General features: G+C 50.9%; 1 protein-coding gene across 11 annotated transcripts in view; it reads left to right on the top strand.

Annotated features, from left to right (window-relative positions):
* The window catches only part of LOC105484754 (regulatory factor X2), a 201,719-nt gene that overhangs the window by 157,446 nt on the left and 28,240 nt on the right, over positions 1-16,033 (top strand). For 9 of the 11 annotated variants that reach the window (XM_071086326.1, XM_071086325.1, XM_071086324.1 and 6 more), the window contains one exon: positions 7,644-7,718. The exons of the other annotated variants lie outside the window; for them this stretch is intronic. In XM_071086326.1, coding sequence (XP_070942427.1) covers positions 7,644-7,718 — 75 coding nt within the window. The remainder of the gene's footprint in view (positions 1-7,643; positions 7,719-16,033) is intronic. 11 annotated transcript variants of the gene reach the window in all.

Here is a 16,033-nt window from a genome sequence, read left to right as displayed (position 1 = left end):
CCGGCCACTGCACTCCAGCCTGGGCAACAGAGCCAGACTCCGTCTCAAAAAAAAAAAAAAAAAAGATATGTCTGAAGTTTTAGTCTCTGATTTGCCTGTAGTGACATGATTAAAGACTGTCATACTAAAAAGCACTATTTTTCACTTATTCTGAAACATTTCAATTGATTTACCAGATAAGTCATCCTTCTTTGTCTGAAGTGACATAACCTCACTTGATAAGGTGTTAAGACAACCATGGACAAATGGATTATTGATCTAATAATCAATTAGCTACTGATGAATCTCTTGGGTGTTGACCCGTGTCTTATTTTCCTATTTTCTTTTATGGCACCGTATGCAAAATGATCACAGTATGTGATTCCAGACTTGGTCCTGGTCCAGAGGAAGGAGATTAGTGAGAAAATGGATCATATTCTATAAAGTCCGTGGATTAGTTAAGAGTGTTGAAGTTAAGAGTGTGCAGTGGCTCTATAAGAATCGGTCCTGCTGGGCGCGGTGGCTCACACCAGTCACCCCAACACTTTGGGAGGCTGCGGCGGGCGGATCACGAGGTCAGGAAATTGAGACCATCCCTGGCTAACACGGTGAAACCCCATCTCTACTAAAAATACAAAAAATTAGCCGGGTGTGGTGGCGGGCGCGTGTTATGCCAGCTACTCGGGAGGCTGAGGCAGGAGAATGGCGTGAACACAGGAGGCAGAGCTTGCAGTGAGCTGAGATCGCACCACTGCACTGCAGCCTGGGGGACAGAGCGAGACTTCTTCTCAAAACCAAACAAACAAACAAACAAAAAAACAATCTGCATTCTTGGGCCAGGCACAGTGGCTTACACCTGTAATCCAACACTTTGGGAGGTGGGTGGATCACGAGGTCAAGAGATGGAGACCATCCTGGCCAACCTGGTGAAACCCCATCTCTACTAAAACACAAAAAAAACTAGCTGGGCATGGTGGCACACACCTGTAGTCCCAGCTACCCAGAAGGCTGAGGCAGGGGAATCACTTGAACCCAGAAGGCAGAGGTTGCAGTGAGCCAAGATCGTGCCACTGCACTCCAGCCTGGCGACAGAGCAAGACTCCATCTCAAAAAATAATAATAATAAAAAAATAAAAACAATCTGCATTCTTTATAAAGACCCCAAAGGGTTGTCAGCATTTTATCTTTAATTAGCTCCTTCTATGGTAACATGTCTAAGTTCTGTTTTAGAACAGAGGGTGAATTAACCACAGCAGGTTTAGGAGTGTCCTTCTCTGTCTTGTGTCTCCACGTTTGGGTTTTGGGGGAATGACCACCTCTCCCTCCCCACACCATGGCCACTTCTAGCTCCAGGAAATGAACTATGATCATGCCACTGCACTCCAGCCAGGGCAGCAGAGAGAGACCCCACCTCTTTTTAAAAAAAACGCAGAGGCATCAAACTGTCCTAGAAGTCACTGTATTTTTCACCACCACATGCTCACATTCTAAAAAATGTTTTTAAGAGAGCAGAGAAAGAGGCTGGGTGTAGTGGCTCACACATGTAACCCCAGCACTTTGGGAGGCCAAGGCGGGTGGATCACTTGAGGTCGGGAGTTCAAGACCAGCCTGGCCAACACGGTGAAACCCCACCTCTACTAAAAATACAAAAATGATCTGAGCATGGTGGCAGGCACCTGTAATCCCAGGTGCCTACGAGGCTGAGGCAGGAGAATCGCTTGAACCTGGGTGGTGAAGGTTGCAGTGAGCCAAGATCACACCACTGCACTCCAGCCTGGGCAACAGAGTAAGACTCCATCTCAAAAAAAAAGGAGGGGATGGGGGAGAAAGAAGGGAAATACTAGTTTCATTTAAGAATGTCCTTGATGATGGCCGGGCGCGGTGGCTCAAGCCTGTAATCCCAGCACTTTGGGAGGCCGAGACGGGCAGATCACGAGGTCAGGAGATCGAGACCATCCTGGCTAACAAGGTGAAACCCCATCTCAACTAAAAAATACAAAAAATAACTAGCCAGGCGAGGTGGCGGGCGCCTGTAGTCCCAGCTACTCGGGAGGCTGAGGCAGGAGAATGGCGTAAACCCGGGAGGCGGAGCTTGCAGTGCGCTGAGATCCGGCCACTGCATCCCAGCCTGGGCGACAGAGCGAGACTCCCTCTCAAAAAAAAAAAAAAAAAAAAAAAAAAAAAAAAAAAAGAATGTCCTTGATGAAGCAGTAAAAAATATTAATTTTATTAAATTTCAACTCTTGAGCACACATCTCTTTAGTATTGTGTGTGTGATGAGATGGGAAGTCCATCAGAGTACAATGACCACCTCCCAGAAAAACCTGTGTGTGCCTGATTGATGTGTGGGCAGAACTAGCCATTGTTTTCCTAAAACTCCATTTCTGCTTGACAGAATGACAAACTGTGATCACTCAGACTCAGGTATTTGGCAGAAATGTTTTCAAAAATAAACAAAGCCTGACATATTAAGAAAAACAGCTGGCACGTTTTTGTTGCCAATGATAAAATTCAAGTTTTCAAACAAAGAAATGAAAATTTTGGAGTTGTGTCTGCCAACCAGGAACCTGACAACTTCCCAAAAGTTGATGACTTTTCTGATGAGGTTGGTGGTGATATTAATGAATGTGATTTCTTCACACTATTTAATGAAATGTGGCAATGTTTGGAAGATCTGCAAACTCAGTAAACTCATATTTTCCAAGTGACCAATATATGATGTTACAAAACTATACCCATTAGTAAAATACTCATTCAAGTTTCAAGGGAGACTAAAATTACTTTTTGAAATTAGTTATATGTATATTTTTTATTGAGATAGAATGTATGTAACGTAAAATTCACCATTTTAAAGTGGACAATTCAGTGGCATTTAACACATTCACAGTGTCATACAATCACCGCCATTATCTAGTTCCAGAACATTGTCATCACCCTGAAAGGAAACCCCAGCCCCATTAGAAGCCACTCTCCATTGTCCCTTCCTCGGTCTCCTGACAGCCACTAATCTGCTTTCTGTCTAGGGATTTGCCAATTCTACATATTTTATGTAAAAGGAATTATACAATATATAGTCTTTTGTATGAGGCTCATCCATGTTGTAGCATGTGTCAGAACCTTATTTTTTTGTGGCTAAATACTATTCCATTGTATGGATGGACCACATTTTGTTTATCCATTCATCTGCTCATTGATTTCTGGGTTTTTCCACTTTTTGGCACTTTGACTAAGTCATTTCACTGCCCTCTGGCCTCCATGGTTTCTGTTGAGAAATCAGCCATTACTCATATTCTGGATTCTCTGTTTGTGATGCCACTTCTCTCTTACTGCTTCTAGGATTCTCTCTTTGTCTTTGCCTTTCAACAGTTCGATTATAATGTGTCTTTGGTGTGGATTTCTTTACATTTATACCACTTAAAGTTTGTTGAGGTTTTTGAGTGTGTAGATTCATGTCTTTCATCAAATGTGGGAAGTTTTCAGCCATCACTTATTCAAATATACTTTACCACTTTCTCCCTCTCCTCTCCTTCTGGGACTCCTATTATGTGTTTGTTGGTAAGCTTGGTGGTGTCCCACAAGTTTCTTAGGCTCAGCTCATTTTTCTTTTCTTTTTTTTTTTTTTTTTTTTTGAGACGGAGTCTCGCTCTGTCCCCCAGGCTGGAGTGCAATGGCGCAATCTCGGCTCACTGCTAGCTCCGCCTCCCGGGATCCCGCCATTCTTCTGCCTCAGCCTCCTGAGTAGCTGGGACGACAGGCGCCCGCCATCGCGCCCGGCTAATTTTTTTTTTTTGTATTTTTAGTAGAGACGGGGTTTCACTGTGTTAGCCAGGATGGTCTCGATCTCTTGACCTTGTGATCCGCCCACCTCAGCCTCCCAAAGTGCTGGGATTACAGGCGTGAGCCACTGCACCCGGCACTCAGCTCATTTTTCTTCTTTTTTCTTTCCACTCCTCAGACTGGGTAATCTCAATTGACCTATCTTCAAGTTCCCTGATTCTTTTTTCTGCCTGCTCAAATCTGCTGTTGAATTTTTCATTCCAGCTGTTATACTTTAAACTCCAGAAATTTTATTTGGTTCCTTTTTACAATTTCTATCTTCTTGTTGATATTCTCTACTGGTGAAACATCACTCTCATGTGTTTTTTGTTGTTGTTGTTGTTGTTTCGTTTTTGTTTCTGTTTCTGTTTTGATATGGAATCTCACTCTGTCACCCAGGTTGGGGTGCAGTGGTGTGATCTCAGCTCCCTACAAACCCTGCCTCGTGGGCTCAAGCAATTCTCAGGCCTCAGCCTTTCAAGTAGCTGGAATTACAGACGCCTACCACCATGCCTAGCTAATTTTTGTATTTTTAGTAGAGACAGGGTTTCACCATGTTGGCCAGGCTGGTCCCTGAGCTCCTGACTTCAAGTGATCCACCCAATTCACCCTCCCAAAGTGCTGGGATTACAGGTGTGAGCCACCACGCCCGCCTGTCATGGTTTTTTATAGTGCTTTGTACGTGATTTCCTTTAACTCTTTAAGTATATTTTATATAGTTGATTTAAACTCTTTGTTTCATAAGTCCAAAGGCTAGATTTTCTCAGGGACGGTCCTATTTATTTATTTCTACATATGGGCCATACTTTCTTGTTTTCTTGCATGCCTCATAATTTTTGTGGAAAAGTGGATATTTTGAATAGTATAACATGGTGACTCTGAATATCGGATTCTTCTGTCCTCCCCACAGTTTGCTGTTGCTGCTTATAGGTGTTGTTGATTGTTTCATGACCTTTCTGAACTAATTTTGTAAAATCTGCTTTTTTTTTTCTTTTTAGACAGTCTTTGTTGCCCAGGCTGGAGTGCAGTGGTGTGATCTTGGCTCACTGCAATCTCCACTTCCTGGGTTCAAGTGATCCTCCTGCCTCAGCCTCCCCAGTAGCTGGGATTACAGGTGTGTGCCACCACACCCACCTAATTTTTCTTCATATTTTTTAGTAGAGACAGAGTTTCATCATGTTAGCCAGGCTGGTCTTGAACTCCTGGCCTCAAGCAGTCCACGTGCCTCAGCCTCCCAAAGTGCTGGGATTACAGGCGTGAGCCCCCACACCCGGCCAAAATCTCTATTCGGTTACCTTAGTGGTTAACTAGTGATTTGATGGAGATTTCCTTAAATGCCAAGTTTTATCTTTTTTTTTTTCTTGATTAAGGTTTCACCTGTTTACCATAATCTTTTAATTCATTTGCAGAGTTCTGATAAAGTTGATTCTGACGATGTTTGCCCATGTTTTCACTGCTTTTGTGAAGGGATGGGTTTTGGAGTTCCTTACTCTGTCATTGTCATGGATGTCAGCTCAAGATTAATGGATTTCAATGTTACTGAGTACGAAAAGCTCGTTGATAATGGTTTCAGATTCCACATTGCAGCTAACCTTTAAGAAATTACCAGTTGTCAAGTGTTGCTATAGTATCAAGTAAAAATATCCACAATTATCTGAAAAGGCTATTAAAACGGTGCTCCTTTACCAAGTATATATCTGTGTGAGGCCAAGTTTTTTCAATGTACTTCAACTAAAACAGTAAACAGTATACAATAGATGGAGCTCCAGAAGCAGATGTGCAGAGCGGTCTCTGTAAGCCACACACTGTACAGACTTGTGAAGACGTAGAATCATTCCGCTCTTCTCATCTTGGGTTGTTGTTTTTTTTTTTTATTTGGAAAGTGTACCTATTCTTTAAGTGTTAACCTATAACGGGTTTATTATTTTTTAATGAATTAATACATCTTTTTAAAAATTATCTATTTTGATTTCTAATAAGGGAAATAATCGATTTAACTTTTAAAAGCAAAAGCAGGCGGTGTGTGGTAGCTCATACCTGTAATCTCAGAACTTTGGGAGGCCGAGGCGGGCGGTTCATTTGAGGCCAGGAGTTCAAGACCAGCTTGGCCAACATAGAGAAACCCCATGTCTGCCAAAAAATACAGAAATTAGCTGGGTGTGGTGGCATACGCCTGTAACCCCAGCTACTTGGGAAGCTGAGGCATGAGAATCACTGGCGCCTGGGAGGCAGAGGTGGCAGTGAGCCGAAATCACATCATTGCACTCCAGCCTGGGAAACAGCGCAAGAGTCTGTCTCAAGGAAGAAAAAAAAAAAAAAAAAAGCTCTTTTTCAGGGGAGGCAGCGAAATCTCAAAATTTTGTAAGAGTGTATTTTTTAATAGACCAAATGACTGAGACCCACTATGTTCGGAGACAGTGTTTTCTTCTCCTTCCGAGTCTGCTGGGCACTGGAGGCACTGGACAAGGCCCCTGAGATGAGGGCAGACTTCCAGAGGTCATGCACTCTGCTCTCCCAGCACCCACAGGTCAGCGGTGTCCCACAGGGAAGGTGCCACCGGGCGGTACTCACCTGCCTGCCCAAGCTGCAAATCAGAATGGCCCCAAGACATGAGGGTGGCATGTGCCTTTTTTCTTTCTATCATAGAGGTGGCGACTGCCTTCTCATCGCCTGCGCCCTGAGGCCGATGGGTGGGGGAGGTCTCACCATTCTGCTTTCCCCTGGTCCTCCACTGTACCTTCTGCACTTCTTAAAGGCGACCCTGACGTCCTCCTTGGCTTGAAGCAAGGGTCGCTAATGAGAGGAGGCAGAACCACAGTGGTCAGAGGCCGTGGGAGAAGCAGTTAGCCTCTCGCTCTTGAACTCAGCTCCGCGAGCCTGCTCTCGGAAATACACACTCAACCTGCTCTTTGCAGAACTGTCAAGTCTTTGGCCTCCCTGGGTGTTTTAGGAAAGGAAGCATATACTTCAGGTTCATTTCCTTCCACTTCAGTCCTCTGGTCGTCGCGGTGGGCTGCAGCAGATTTTACATCGCCGTTTTCCGTGTGCGAGTCTAGGACAGACCAAATGCGTGGGAATGCCTTGGCGGCCACGCACATCTGGGTGCCTCCTCCTTTGCATGGACCTGCCACCCACCTCCCTCCCCACTTCCATCAGGTCCTTCGGGATCCAACTCAGGAATCCCTCCTCCAGGAAGTTCTACCGTTAGCTCCCCAACTCTTTCTTCCAAAACTCTTTTCTCTTTTCCAAAAACCGTCTTTGCACAGCTCCCACTAGATAAATAACTCGCCAGACAGTGTCCAGTGGCCCTGGATCCTATGGCCTCCTGGTGGCAGGGTCTGAGTCTTTGGCCTCGTTGGTAGCAGCGGGGAGACCCTGGGCTTTGCAACAAGACGGCCTGGCTGGGGAGTCAAGGCTGCCATCTGCCCTTGCTTTCGTTCTGGTTCCCCATTGATGTGGTGTGGGGAGAGGAGCAGGTGACTATGAGGCTGGCTTGGTGGACACTGGAATGGATGCAGCAGCTGCATATTAATGTTATGATGTGCACACACATATGCCGGGTTAAAATTCAGTAGCAAGTTTTTACCACACGATTGCTGCTGCTTCTGTCAGACAGGCTCTCGGGCTTATCTACGTGTGCGAAGCAATACTCCCTGCCTCAGCTTTCACGCACAATTTAACTCACCCCCACCGCCCTGCCTGCGTGGAGCCTCCTTTTTATTTTGTAGGAGCTCGAATCATTATTTGGATATTAATAAAAACAAATCTTGGCTGATGCTAACCATCTGATTTCCTTTTTTTTTTTTTTTCATTTTGTTTTGTTTTGTTTCTGCACACATTTTCTTTAGCTTGAAATGGCGATTGAAAACCTCCAAAAAAGCGAAGGAATCACATCACACAAAAGCGGTTTACTCAACAGCCATGTAAGTGTGTGTCTGACCTGGCAACCTGTCCCTGCTCTGCTTGTAACCTGCATAGACATTTTTAAAACAAACAAAGGCAACCGGGCGCGGCGGCTCACACCTGTAATTCCAGCACTTTGGGAGGCAGAGGCGGGTGGATCACTTGAGGTCAGGAGTTCGAGACCAGCCTGGCCAACATGGTGAAACCCCATCTCTGCTAAAAATACAAAAATTAGCTTGGTGTGATGGTGGGTGCCTATAATCCCGGCTACTTGGGAGGCTGAGGCAGGAGAATTACTTGAACCCGGGAGGCAGAGGTTGCAGTGAGCTAAGATTGCACCACTGCACTCCAGCCTGAGGGACAGAGTGAGACTCCATCTCAAAAAAAAGTAAAATGCCGGGTGTGGTGGCTCATGCCTGTAATCCCAGCGCTTTAGGAGGCCGAGGCAGGTGGATCACGAGGTCAGGAGATCCAGACCATCCTGGCCAACACAGTGAAACCCCATCTCTACTAAAAATACAAAAAAATTAGCCGAGCATGGTGGCAGACGCTTGTAGTCCTAGCTACTTGGGAGGCTGAGGCAGGAGAAGGGCGTGAACCCAGGAGGCAGAGTTTGCAGTGAGCCGAGATCGCGCCACTGCACTCCAGCCTGGGCGATAGAGCGAGACTCCGTCTTTAAAAAAAAAAAAAAAAAACAAAAAAAAAAAAACAAAGACAATAAAATGCCCCCTTTAAAGTGCCCTTTGTGAAAGGTGGTTGAGGGGGAAGCCAATCTAGCATCCTACATCCAGCAAAAAATGCCCTTCAGCAATGAAGGAGAAATCAAAACAGATTCTTTATTTGTAAAAGGTAGATAATAACAACACCTACCTCCTTGGGTTGTCATAGGGAGTAAATTATTTAATGTACATAAAATACTTTCAACAATACCTGGCAGGTGATAAGCAGTATGGTTATATATGAAAAATAAAAACAATGCAAAAATCAGCAACAGCAACAAAAAAGAGAGAAAACGACATAGGGTTGGGAATGCCTTAGACGCTTAGCTTATTTTCCTGGAGTTCTCTCTTGGAAAGAAACAGTAATTTGAGAAAAGCATAAAGCAGCTAATTCGTACAGATTTTAGTGTCTAGGATTTTTCTCCTCCCCTTGTCTCTTGGGAGAAGACCGTGATCACAGGCCCCATGACGGGAGGTTGGGGGCATCTCAGCTCTGCAGAGCTCCGTAGCAGGGTGGGACTAGGGGACGTGGCCGGCTCCATCTTTATTTCCAGGAACAATAGAGAAGGAAAGCTCTAGCCCCCTCAGACTCATCGCTTTCACTTCTCCCCAAACGCTCTCGATTCAGCTTTGCACATACCTGGAAATGTGTTTGGCATCTTAAACCTGGGACAAGCCATTGAAGTCAGAATGTCCTTCTAGCCGTTGTGCTCTCCAGCACTTCAATTGGGATCTGACGTTCTCTTGAGAATTCAGACATCAGAGAAGTTCCCTTCAGTGGACCCCAGTCCTCACTGTGATCCCGTCCTAACTCCCGCCCTCACCGTGATCCCATCCTGACTCCCGCCCTCACCGTGATCCAATCCTGACTCCCGCCCTCACTGTCATCCCATCCTGACTCCCATCCTCACTGTCATCCCCTCCTGACTCCCGTCCTCACCGTCATCCCATCCTAACTCCCATCCTCACTGTCATCCCATCCTGACTCCCGTCCTCACTGTCATCCCATCCTGACTCCCGTCCTCACTGTCATCCCATCCTGACTCCCGCCCTCACCGTGATCCCATCCTGACTCCCGCCCTCACCGTGATCCAATCCTGACTCCCGCCCTCACTGTCATCCCGTCCTGACTCCCATCTTCACTGTCATCCCATCCTGACTCCCGTCCTCACTGTCATCCCCTCCTGACTCCCATCCTCACCGTGATCCCATCCTGACTCCCGCCCTCACCGTGATCCCATCCTGACTCCCGCCCTCACCGTGATCCCATCCTGACTCCCGCCCTCACCGTGATCCCATCCTGACTCCCGCCCTCACCGTGATCCCATCCTGACTCCCGCCCTCACCGTGATCCCATCCTGACTCCCGCCCTCACCGTGATCCCATCCTGACTCCCGCCCTCACCGTGATCCCATCCTGACTCCCGCCCTCACCGTGATCCCATCCTGACTCCCGCCCTCACCGTGATCCAATCCTGACTCCCGCCCTCACCGTCATCCCATCCTGACTCCCGCCCTCACTGTCATCCCCTCCTGACTCCCGTCCTCACTGTCATCCCCTCCTGACTCCCATCCTCACTGTCATCCCATCCTGACTCCCGTGCTCACTGTCATCCCATCCTGACTCCCGTCCTCACTGTCATCCCATCCTGACTCCCGTCCTCACTGTCATCCCATCCTGACTCCCGCCCTCACTGTCATCCCATCCTGACTCCCGTCCTGTCATCCCATCCTGACTCCCGTCCTGTCATCCCATCCTGACTCCCGCGCTCACTGTCATCCCATCCTGACTCCCACGCTCACCGTCATCCCATCCTGACTCCCGCCCTCACCGTCATCCCATCCTGACTCCCGTCCTCACTGTCATCCCATCCTGACTCCCGCCCTCACTGTCATCCCATCCTGACTCCCGCCCTCACTGTCATCCCATCCTGACTCCCGCCCTCACTGTCATCCCATCCTGACTCCCGCCCTCACTGTCATCCCATCCTGACTCCCGCCCTCACTGTCATCCCATCCTGACTCCCGCCCTCACTGTCATCCCATCCTGACTCCCGCCCTCACTGTCATCCCGTCCTGACTCCCGCCCTCACTGTCATCCCGTCCTGACTCCCGCCCTCACTGTCATCCCGTCCTGACTCCCGCGCTCACTGTCATCCCGTCCTGACTCCCATCCTCACTGTCATCCCGTCCTGACTCCCGCCCTCACTGTGATCCCGTCCTGACTCCCGTCCTCACTGTCATCCCGTCCTGACTCCCGTCCTCACTGTCATCCCCTCCTGACTCCCGCCCTCACTGTCATCCCATCCTGACTCCCGTCCTCACTGTCATCCCATCCTGACTCCCGTCCTCACTGTCATCCCATCCTGACTCCCGTCCTGTCATCCCATCCTGACTCCCGCCCTCACCGTCATCCCATCCTGAGTCCCATCCTCACTGTCATCCCATCCTGACTCTCGCCCTCACTGTGATACCATCCTGACTCTCGCCCTCACTGTCATCCCCTCCTGACTCCCATGCTCACCGTCATCCCCTCCTGACTCCCATCCTCACCGTCATCCCCTCCTGACTCCCGCCCTCACCGTCATCCCCTCCTGACTCCCGCCCTCACCGTCATCCCCTCCTGACTCCCGCCCTCACCGTCATCCCCTCCTGACTCCCGCCCTCACCGTCATCCCCTCCTGACTCCCGCCCTCACCGTCATCCCCTCCTGACTCCCGCCCTCACCGTCATCCCATCCTGACTCCCGCCCTCACCGTCATCCCATCCTGACTCCCGCCCTCACCGTCATCCCATCCTGAGTCCCGCCCTCATCGTCATCCCATCCTGAGTCCCCCCCTCACCGTCATCCCATCCTGAGTCCCGCCCTCACCGTCATCCCATCCTGAGTCCCCCCTCACCGTCATCCCATCCTGAGTCCCGCCCTCACCGTCATCCCATCCTGAGTCCCGCCCTCACCGTCATCCCATCCTGAGTCCCGCCCTCACCGTCATCCCATCCTGAGTCCCGCCCTCACCGTCATCCCATCCTGAGTCCCGCCCTCACCGTCATCCCATCCTGAGTCCCGCCCTCACCGTCATCCCATCCTGAGTCCCGCCCTCACCGTCATCCCATCCTGAGTCCCGCCCTCACCGTCATCCCATCCTGACTCCCGCCCTCACCGTCATCCCATCCTGACTCCCGCCCTCACCGTCATCCCATCCTGACTCCCGCGCTCACCGTCATCCCATCCTGACTCCCGTCCTCACTGTCATCCCATCCTGACTCCAGTCCTCACCGTGATCCCATCCTGACTCCCGCCCTCACTGTGAACCCATCCTGACTCCAGTCCTGTCATCCCATCCTGACTCCAGTCCTCACTGTCATCCCATCCTGACTCCAGTCCTCACCGTGATCCCATCCTGACTCCCGCCCTCACTGTGAACCCATCCTGACTCCAGTCCTCACTGTCGTCCCATCCTGACTCCCGTCCTCACCGTGATCCCATCCTGACTCCAGTCCTCACCGTGATCCCATCCTGACTCCAGTCCTCACCGTGATCCCATCCTGAGTCCCATCCTCACTGTCATCCCATCCTGAGTCCCATCCTCACTGTCATCCCATCCTGACTCCCGTGCTCACTGTCATCCCATCCTGACTCCCGTGCTGTCATCCCATCCTGACTCCCGTGCTCACTGTCATCCCATCCTGACTCCCGTGCTCACTGTCATCCCATCCTGACTCCCATCCTCACCGTCATCCCATCCTGACTCCCATCCTCACCGTCATCCCATCCTGACTCCCGTCCTCACCGTCATCCCATCCTGACTCCCGTGCTCACTGTCATCCCATCCTGACTGCGGTGCTCACTGTCATCCCATCCTGACTGCGGTGCTCACTGTCATCCCATCCTGACTTCTGTGCTGGCCAATGTGTAAAATGAGGCATTACTCAAAAGGCAGTGAGTGATTCTGGGGGTGGAAAGTGACATAGGACAGTCCGGAAACCTGGGCTTCTGGGTTAGGCACAGGTGTGGTCACCTGCTCACCGCAGCCCTTGGCGAGGCCTCTGCCCTCTGCCCTCTGCCTCAGGAGGCTGGTCACTAGAAGAAATGACAGAAATATCTCCTTCTGCCAATTGTCTTGAAGCAGAAAAGACAAAACAAAACAAAACCATGCCGGACCCCTGCTCAGTGCCCCGCTCCCCTCCAGGCTGCGTAGGACATGGTCATCCTGTCATATGTCACTGCTAGATGACGTCCTCCCTGTAGATGAACTCAGGGAGAAGGGAGTCTTCCCCACGTGCTTGGAAAGAGGATCTCCCCGGCCTCGAGTCTTAAACTCAGAGCACATACATATGGGAAAGTGTGCAGAAAGACATTCCCCACCAGGCCATCTTCAGCCTGAACATAAACTCATGCGGGCCCAGGGTCTCAGCCCCGGGCAAGAGGGCTGTGTGATCCAGGCAAGATGGGGTTGCAGAGCCTGGGCAGGCAGCGTGTCCACAGGAGAGTTAAAATGTCTGTGGGAAAATGGGCTGGGCGCGGTGGCTCACGCCTGTGATCCCAGCACTTTGGGAGGCCAAGACGGGCGGACCACTTGAGGTCAGGAGTTCAAGACCAGCCTGATCAACGTGGCAAAACCCCGTCTCTACCAAAAACACAAATATTAGCCAGGTGAGGTGGCACATGCCTATAGTCCCAGCTACTCCGGAGGCTGAGACAGGAGGATAGCTTGAACCCGGGAGGCAGAGGTTTCAGTGAGCTGAGATCGCGCCACTGCACTTCAGCCTGGGAGATATAGCGAGACTCCGTCTCAAAAAAAGAAAAAATGTCTATGGGAAAATGCATGAACCGCTTGTCTCTGGCTGCTGGGATCCTTCCTGCTTTCTAACACTTCACCCGAGGCAGACTTTCTCAGGTCGCTTCCCCACAGATTCACATTCCCGAGCTGACTTTTCCAGCAGGTAAAATCTCATGTTTCTTTTTCTCACTGATGATTCGCTGTTGAGTTGTTTCCTTCCATCCTGAGCTGTGATCAGTAAGATTTGGGGCTTGGTGACTTGAAACCAAGGAAGTAAAATAAGATCTTTCTACAGAGTTCACCACACACATGAGTAGAACAAACCTAGATCTTGCTTTGGCAAATGTGAGAGCCAGAGACGAAGGGAGGAGTTAAAACACGTGATCTGCTGGTGGACGGGGCGACGCACCCTCGCAACGGCTGTCCCCGGGGCTGCCTGTGGCTGGGACTGAGTGGCCTCCCAGACCTCCCTTCTCGGACAGCCCCAGGGAGGGTCCCCCCAGTGGCAGGGCCTGTGTGCCTCTTCCCTGCTGCCAATGGTGACGTCAGCCGACCGTCTACCGTGTGCAGGGTTCTGGCCAAGTCAGTGCCGAACACAAGGAGTGAAAAAGGAGGAAAAAGTCACTCCAGGGAGCTTAGCATTTGAGGGCAGAAGGTGGGAGATGTGGGAAAACCACCCAGGGAGCCCACCCATAGACATTTCTGAGTGGAGCTGGTTCCCTCCTCTGCGCTGTCTCAGGAGGGAGGGGGTGTTCAGATGCTGGGACCCTGGTCAACAGGAGCTTCCCAGGCCTCCCCTCTAGGGGCTTGGACCCAGGCGGTCTGCAGGGCCTGGAGGTCTGCACGTTGGAAGAACCTTCCAGTCAGCTGATGGTCAGCCTGGCGTGGAAACCCCCAGGGAGGAGGCGGCCCCCAGCAGTGTCCAAACTGGGAAAGGGCAGGATATGGTGCCGTGAAAATGGAGATTAGCCCTTCCAGAGGGAAGGGGACGGAGCTGGGGCTGGGGATGAAATATGTCTTCACCCAACTGGGTATGGCAGGCCGCCGCCATGAGCAGAAAAGGCGACCTCAGCTCCTAGTGGGCACCGGGCTGCCTTCAGGCTGCCAGCCGACCCGGACCCCGCAGCAGGTTCACTGAGTCTCTGTCACCACGAGATGGCGCTGTCTACTAAAATAAACACATCACTCACGCAGCCTGCGGGAGAGAGCTGGGTGTGGAAGTCATATTAGGGTTATGTGACTTCTTGCTTTGAAATCAAGAAACACACATTGTCAAAGGTCATTTAGCCTTCAGCTGGTGACCTGTGTAGCCTGGCGCCATGGCCGTGCTGTCCTGCAGGCCATGGTGGGGTCGCTAGAGCCGGCAGCTCCTCAGAAGGGGCCTCTGTCCACAAGTGCCGCTGTTTTCCCCGGTATTCCTGCCTGCCGTGGATTAGCATCTTAGCTCAGTGCGTGGCCTCCACCCTCAACAACCCCTGTGCCTCCCACAACCCCTGCGCCTCCCGCCCGCGGTCCCATCTCAGGCAGGGGCAGCCGATCTTCCAGGTGCTCAGCCCCCAACCCCACTGCGTCCTCGCCTCCCTGCTCCTCTCATGCCCACCCCCAGATGCTCTTCAACCTCACCTTCAAGAAAGATCCAGAACCAGATGGAACCCCCACCTCCTCCACCTCTACTACTTCCCCAGCTGCCACTGTCCCTGTGGATTCTTTCGGCCACCTCCTAGCCAGCCGTCGGCGCCCACCCCTATCCAGCCTCCATCCCCTTCTCGCAGCAGCCGCCAGAGTGAGCTGCTAAAACCCAGGTCAGATCACCGCACTGCTCTGCTCGGAAGCCTCCAGGGCTCCCCTTGGCCCTCCAAGTAGAACCCAGTGTTGTCAAAATGGCTCACAGGGCCCAGCAGGACTGGCTGTCTCCCACTCCTCACTCTGCTCCAGCCACGCGGGCCTCCTCCAGCCACATAGGCCTTCTCCAATGCACCATGCTCGGACCTGCCCCAGGGCCTTTGCACTGTGGGGCCCTCTGCCTGAAGCTGTCTTCCCCAGGCTCCCTGTCACCTCCTTCGAGTCTTCACTCAGCGGGCACTTTCTCAGTGAGCCCTGCCTGGCACCCCACCCCACCTCAATTTACTATTGCGTCGTCCCTCCAGTACCTCTGTGGCGGCGACCCCCGTCCCCTTTCCCAGGTGAGTTTCTCTCATGACACTCAGCACCGGCCCTCATTCGGTTCATTTGCCTTCTTTATTGTGGGTCTCTGCCAGACAAGAATGGACACTCCCAGAGGGCAGGGGTTTTTGTCTTTTATTCGCCGCTGCATCCCCACACCTGGAACAAGCAGTGGCATAGAGTCAGCTCTCGTAAATATTGGTGGGAGGAGTGAAAAGGTGGGTGTTCCAAGTCGGATTATGTCAACACAGATACACATGGACGGTTGGAATAGCTGCCCAAGCTGCTAGTGTATGGCCCGGCAAGACTCTGACTCACCACCAGGAGCCAGTGTCAGGCAAATTTGCCCCCAGGAATAGAAACAAGTGTCTTAGGAGATAAAGGGGGCTGGGTAGGTGGGCATGATCCCTGCCTTCCCACCTGCAGGTGAGGGTATCTGTCCACAGGGGCTGTGCCTGCGAAGAGCCCAGAACCACAGGCCTTTGTGGGGGGGCCAGGGAGAGGGAGGCACTGGCATTTCGGGATTTTTATTCCTTAAAAGGAAGGATTTGATCCATTTCATCAAAAGTGTGCCGTCCTGACAGACTGCGGCAAATGTGGATACACTGTACATTCCTTGGAATGCATTCCGCTCATTTGTTTGATATTGACACAGAAAGAGTGCAAATATCAG

The sequence above is a fragment of the Macaca nemestrina genome, chromosome 20 (assembly GCF_043159975.1).
Source record: "Macaca nemestrina isolate mMacNem1 chromosome 20, mMacNem.hap1, whole genome shotgun sequence".
In the NCBI taxonomy this organism is placed as follows: Eukaryota; Metazoa; Chordata; class Mammalia; order Primates; family Cercopithecidae; genus Macaca; species Macaca nemestrina.
The sequence above is the reverse complement of the archived record's forward strand: the minus strand, read 5'-3'. Positions and strand labels throughout refer to the sequence as shown.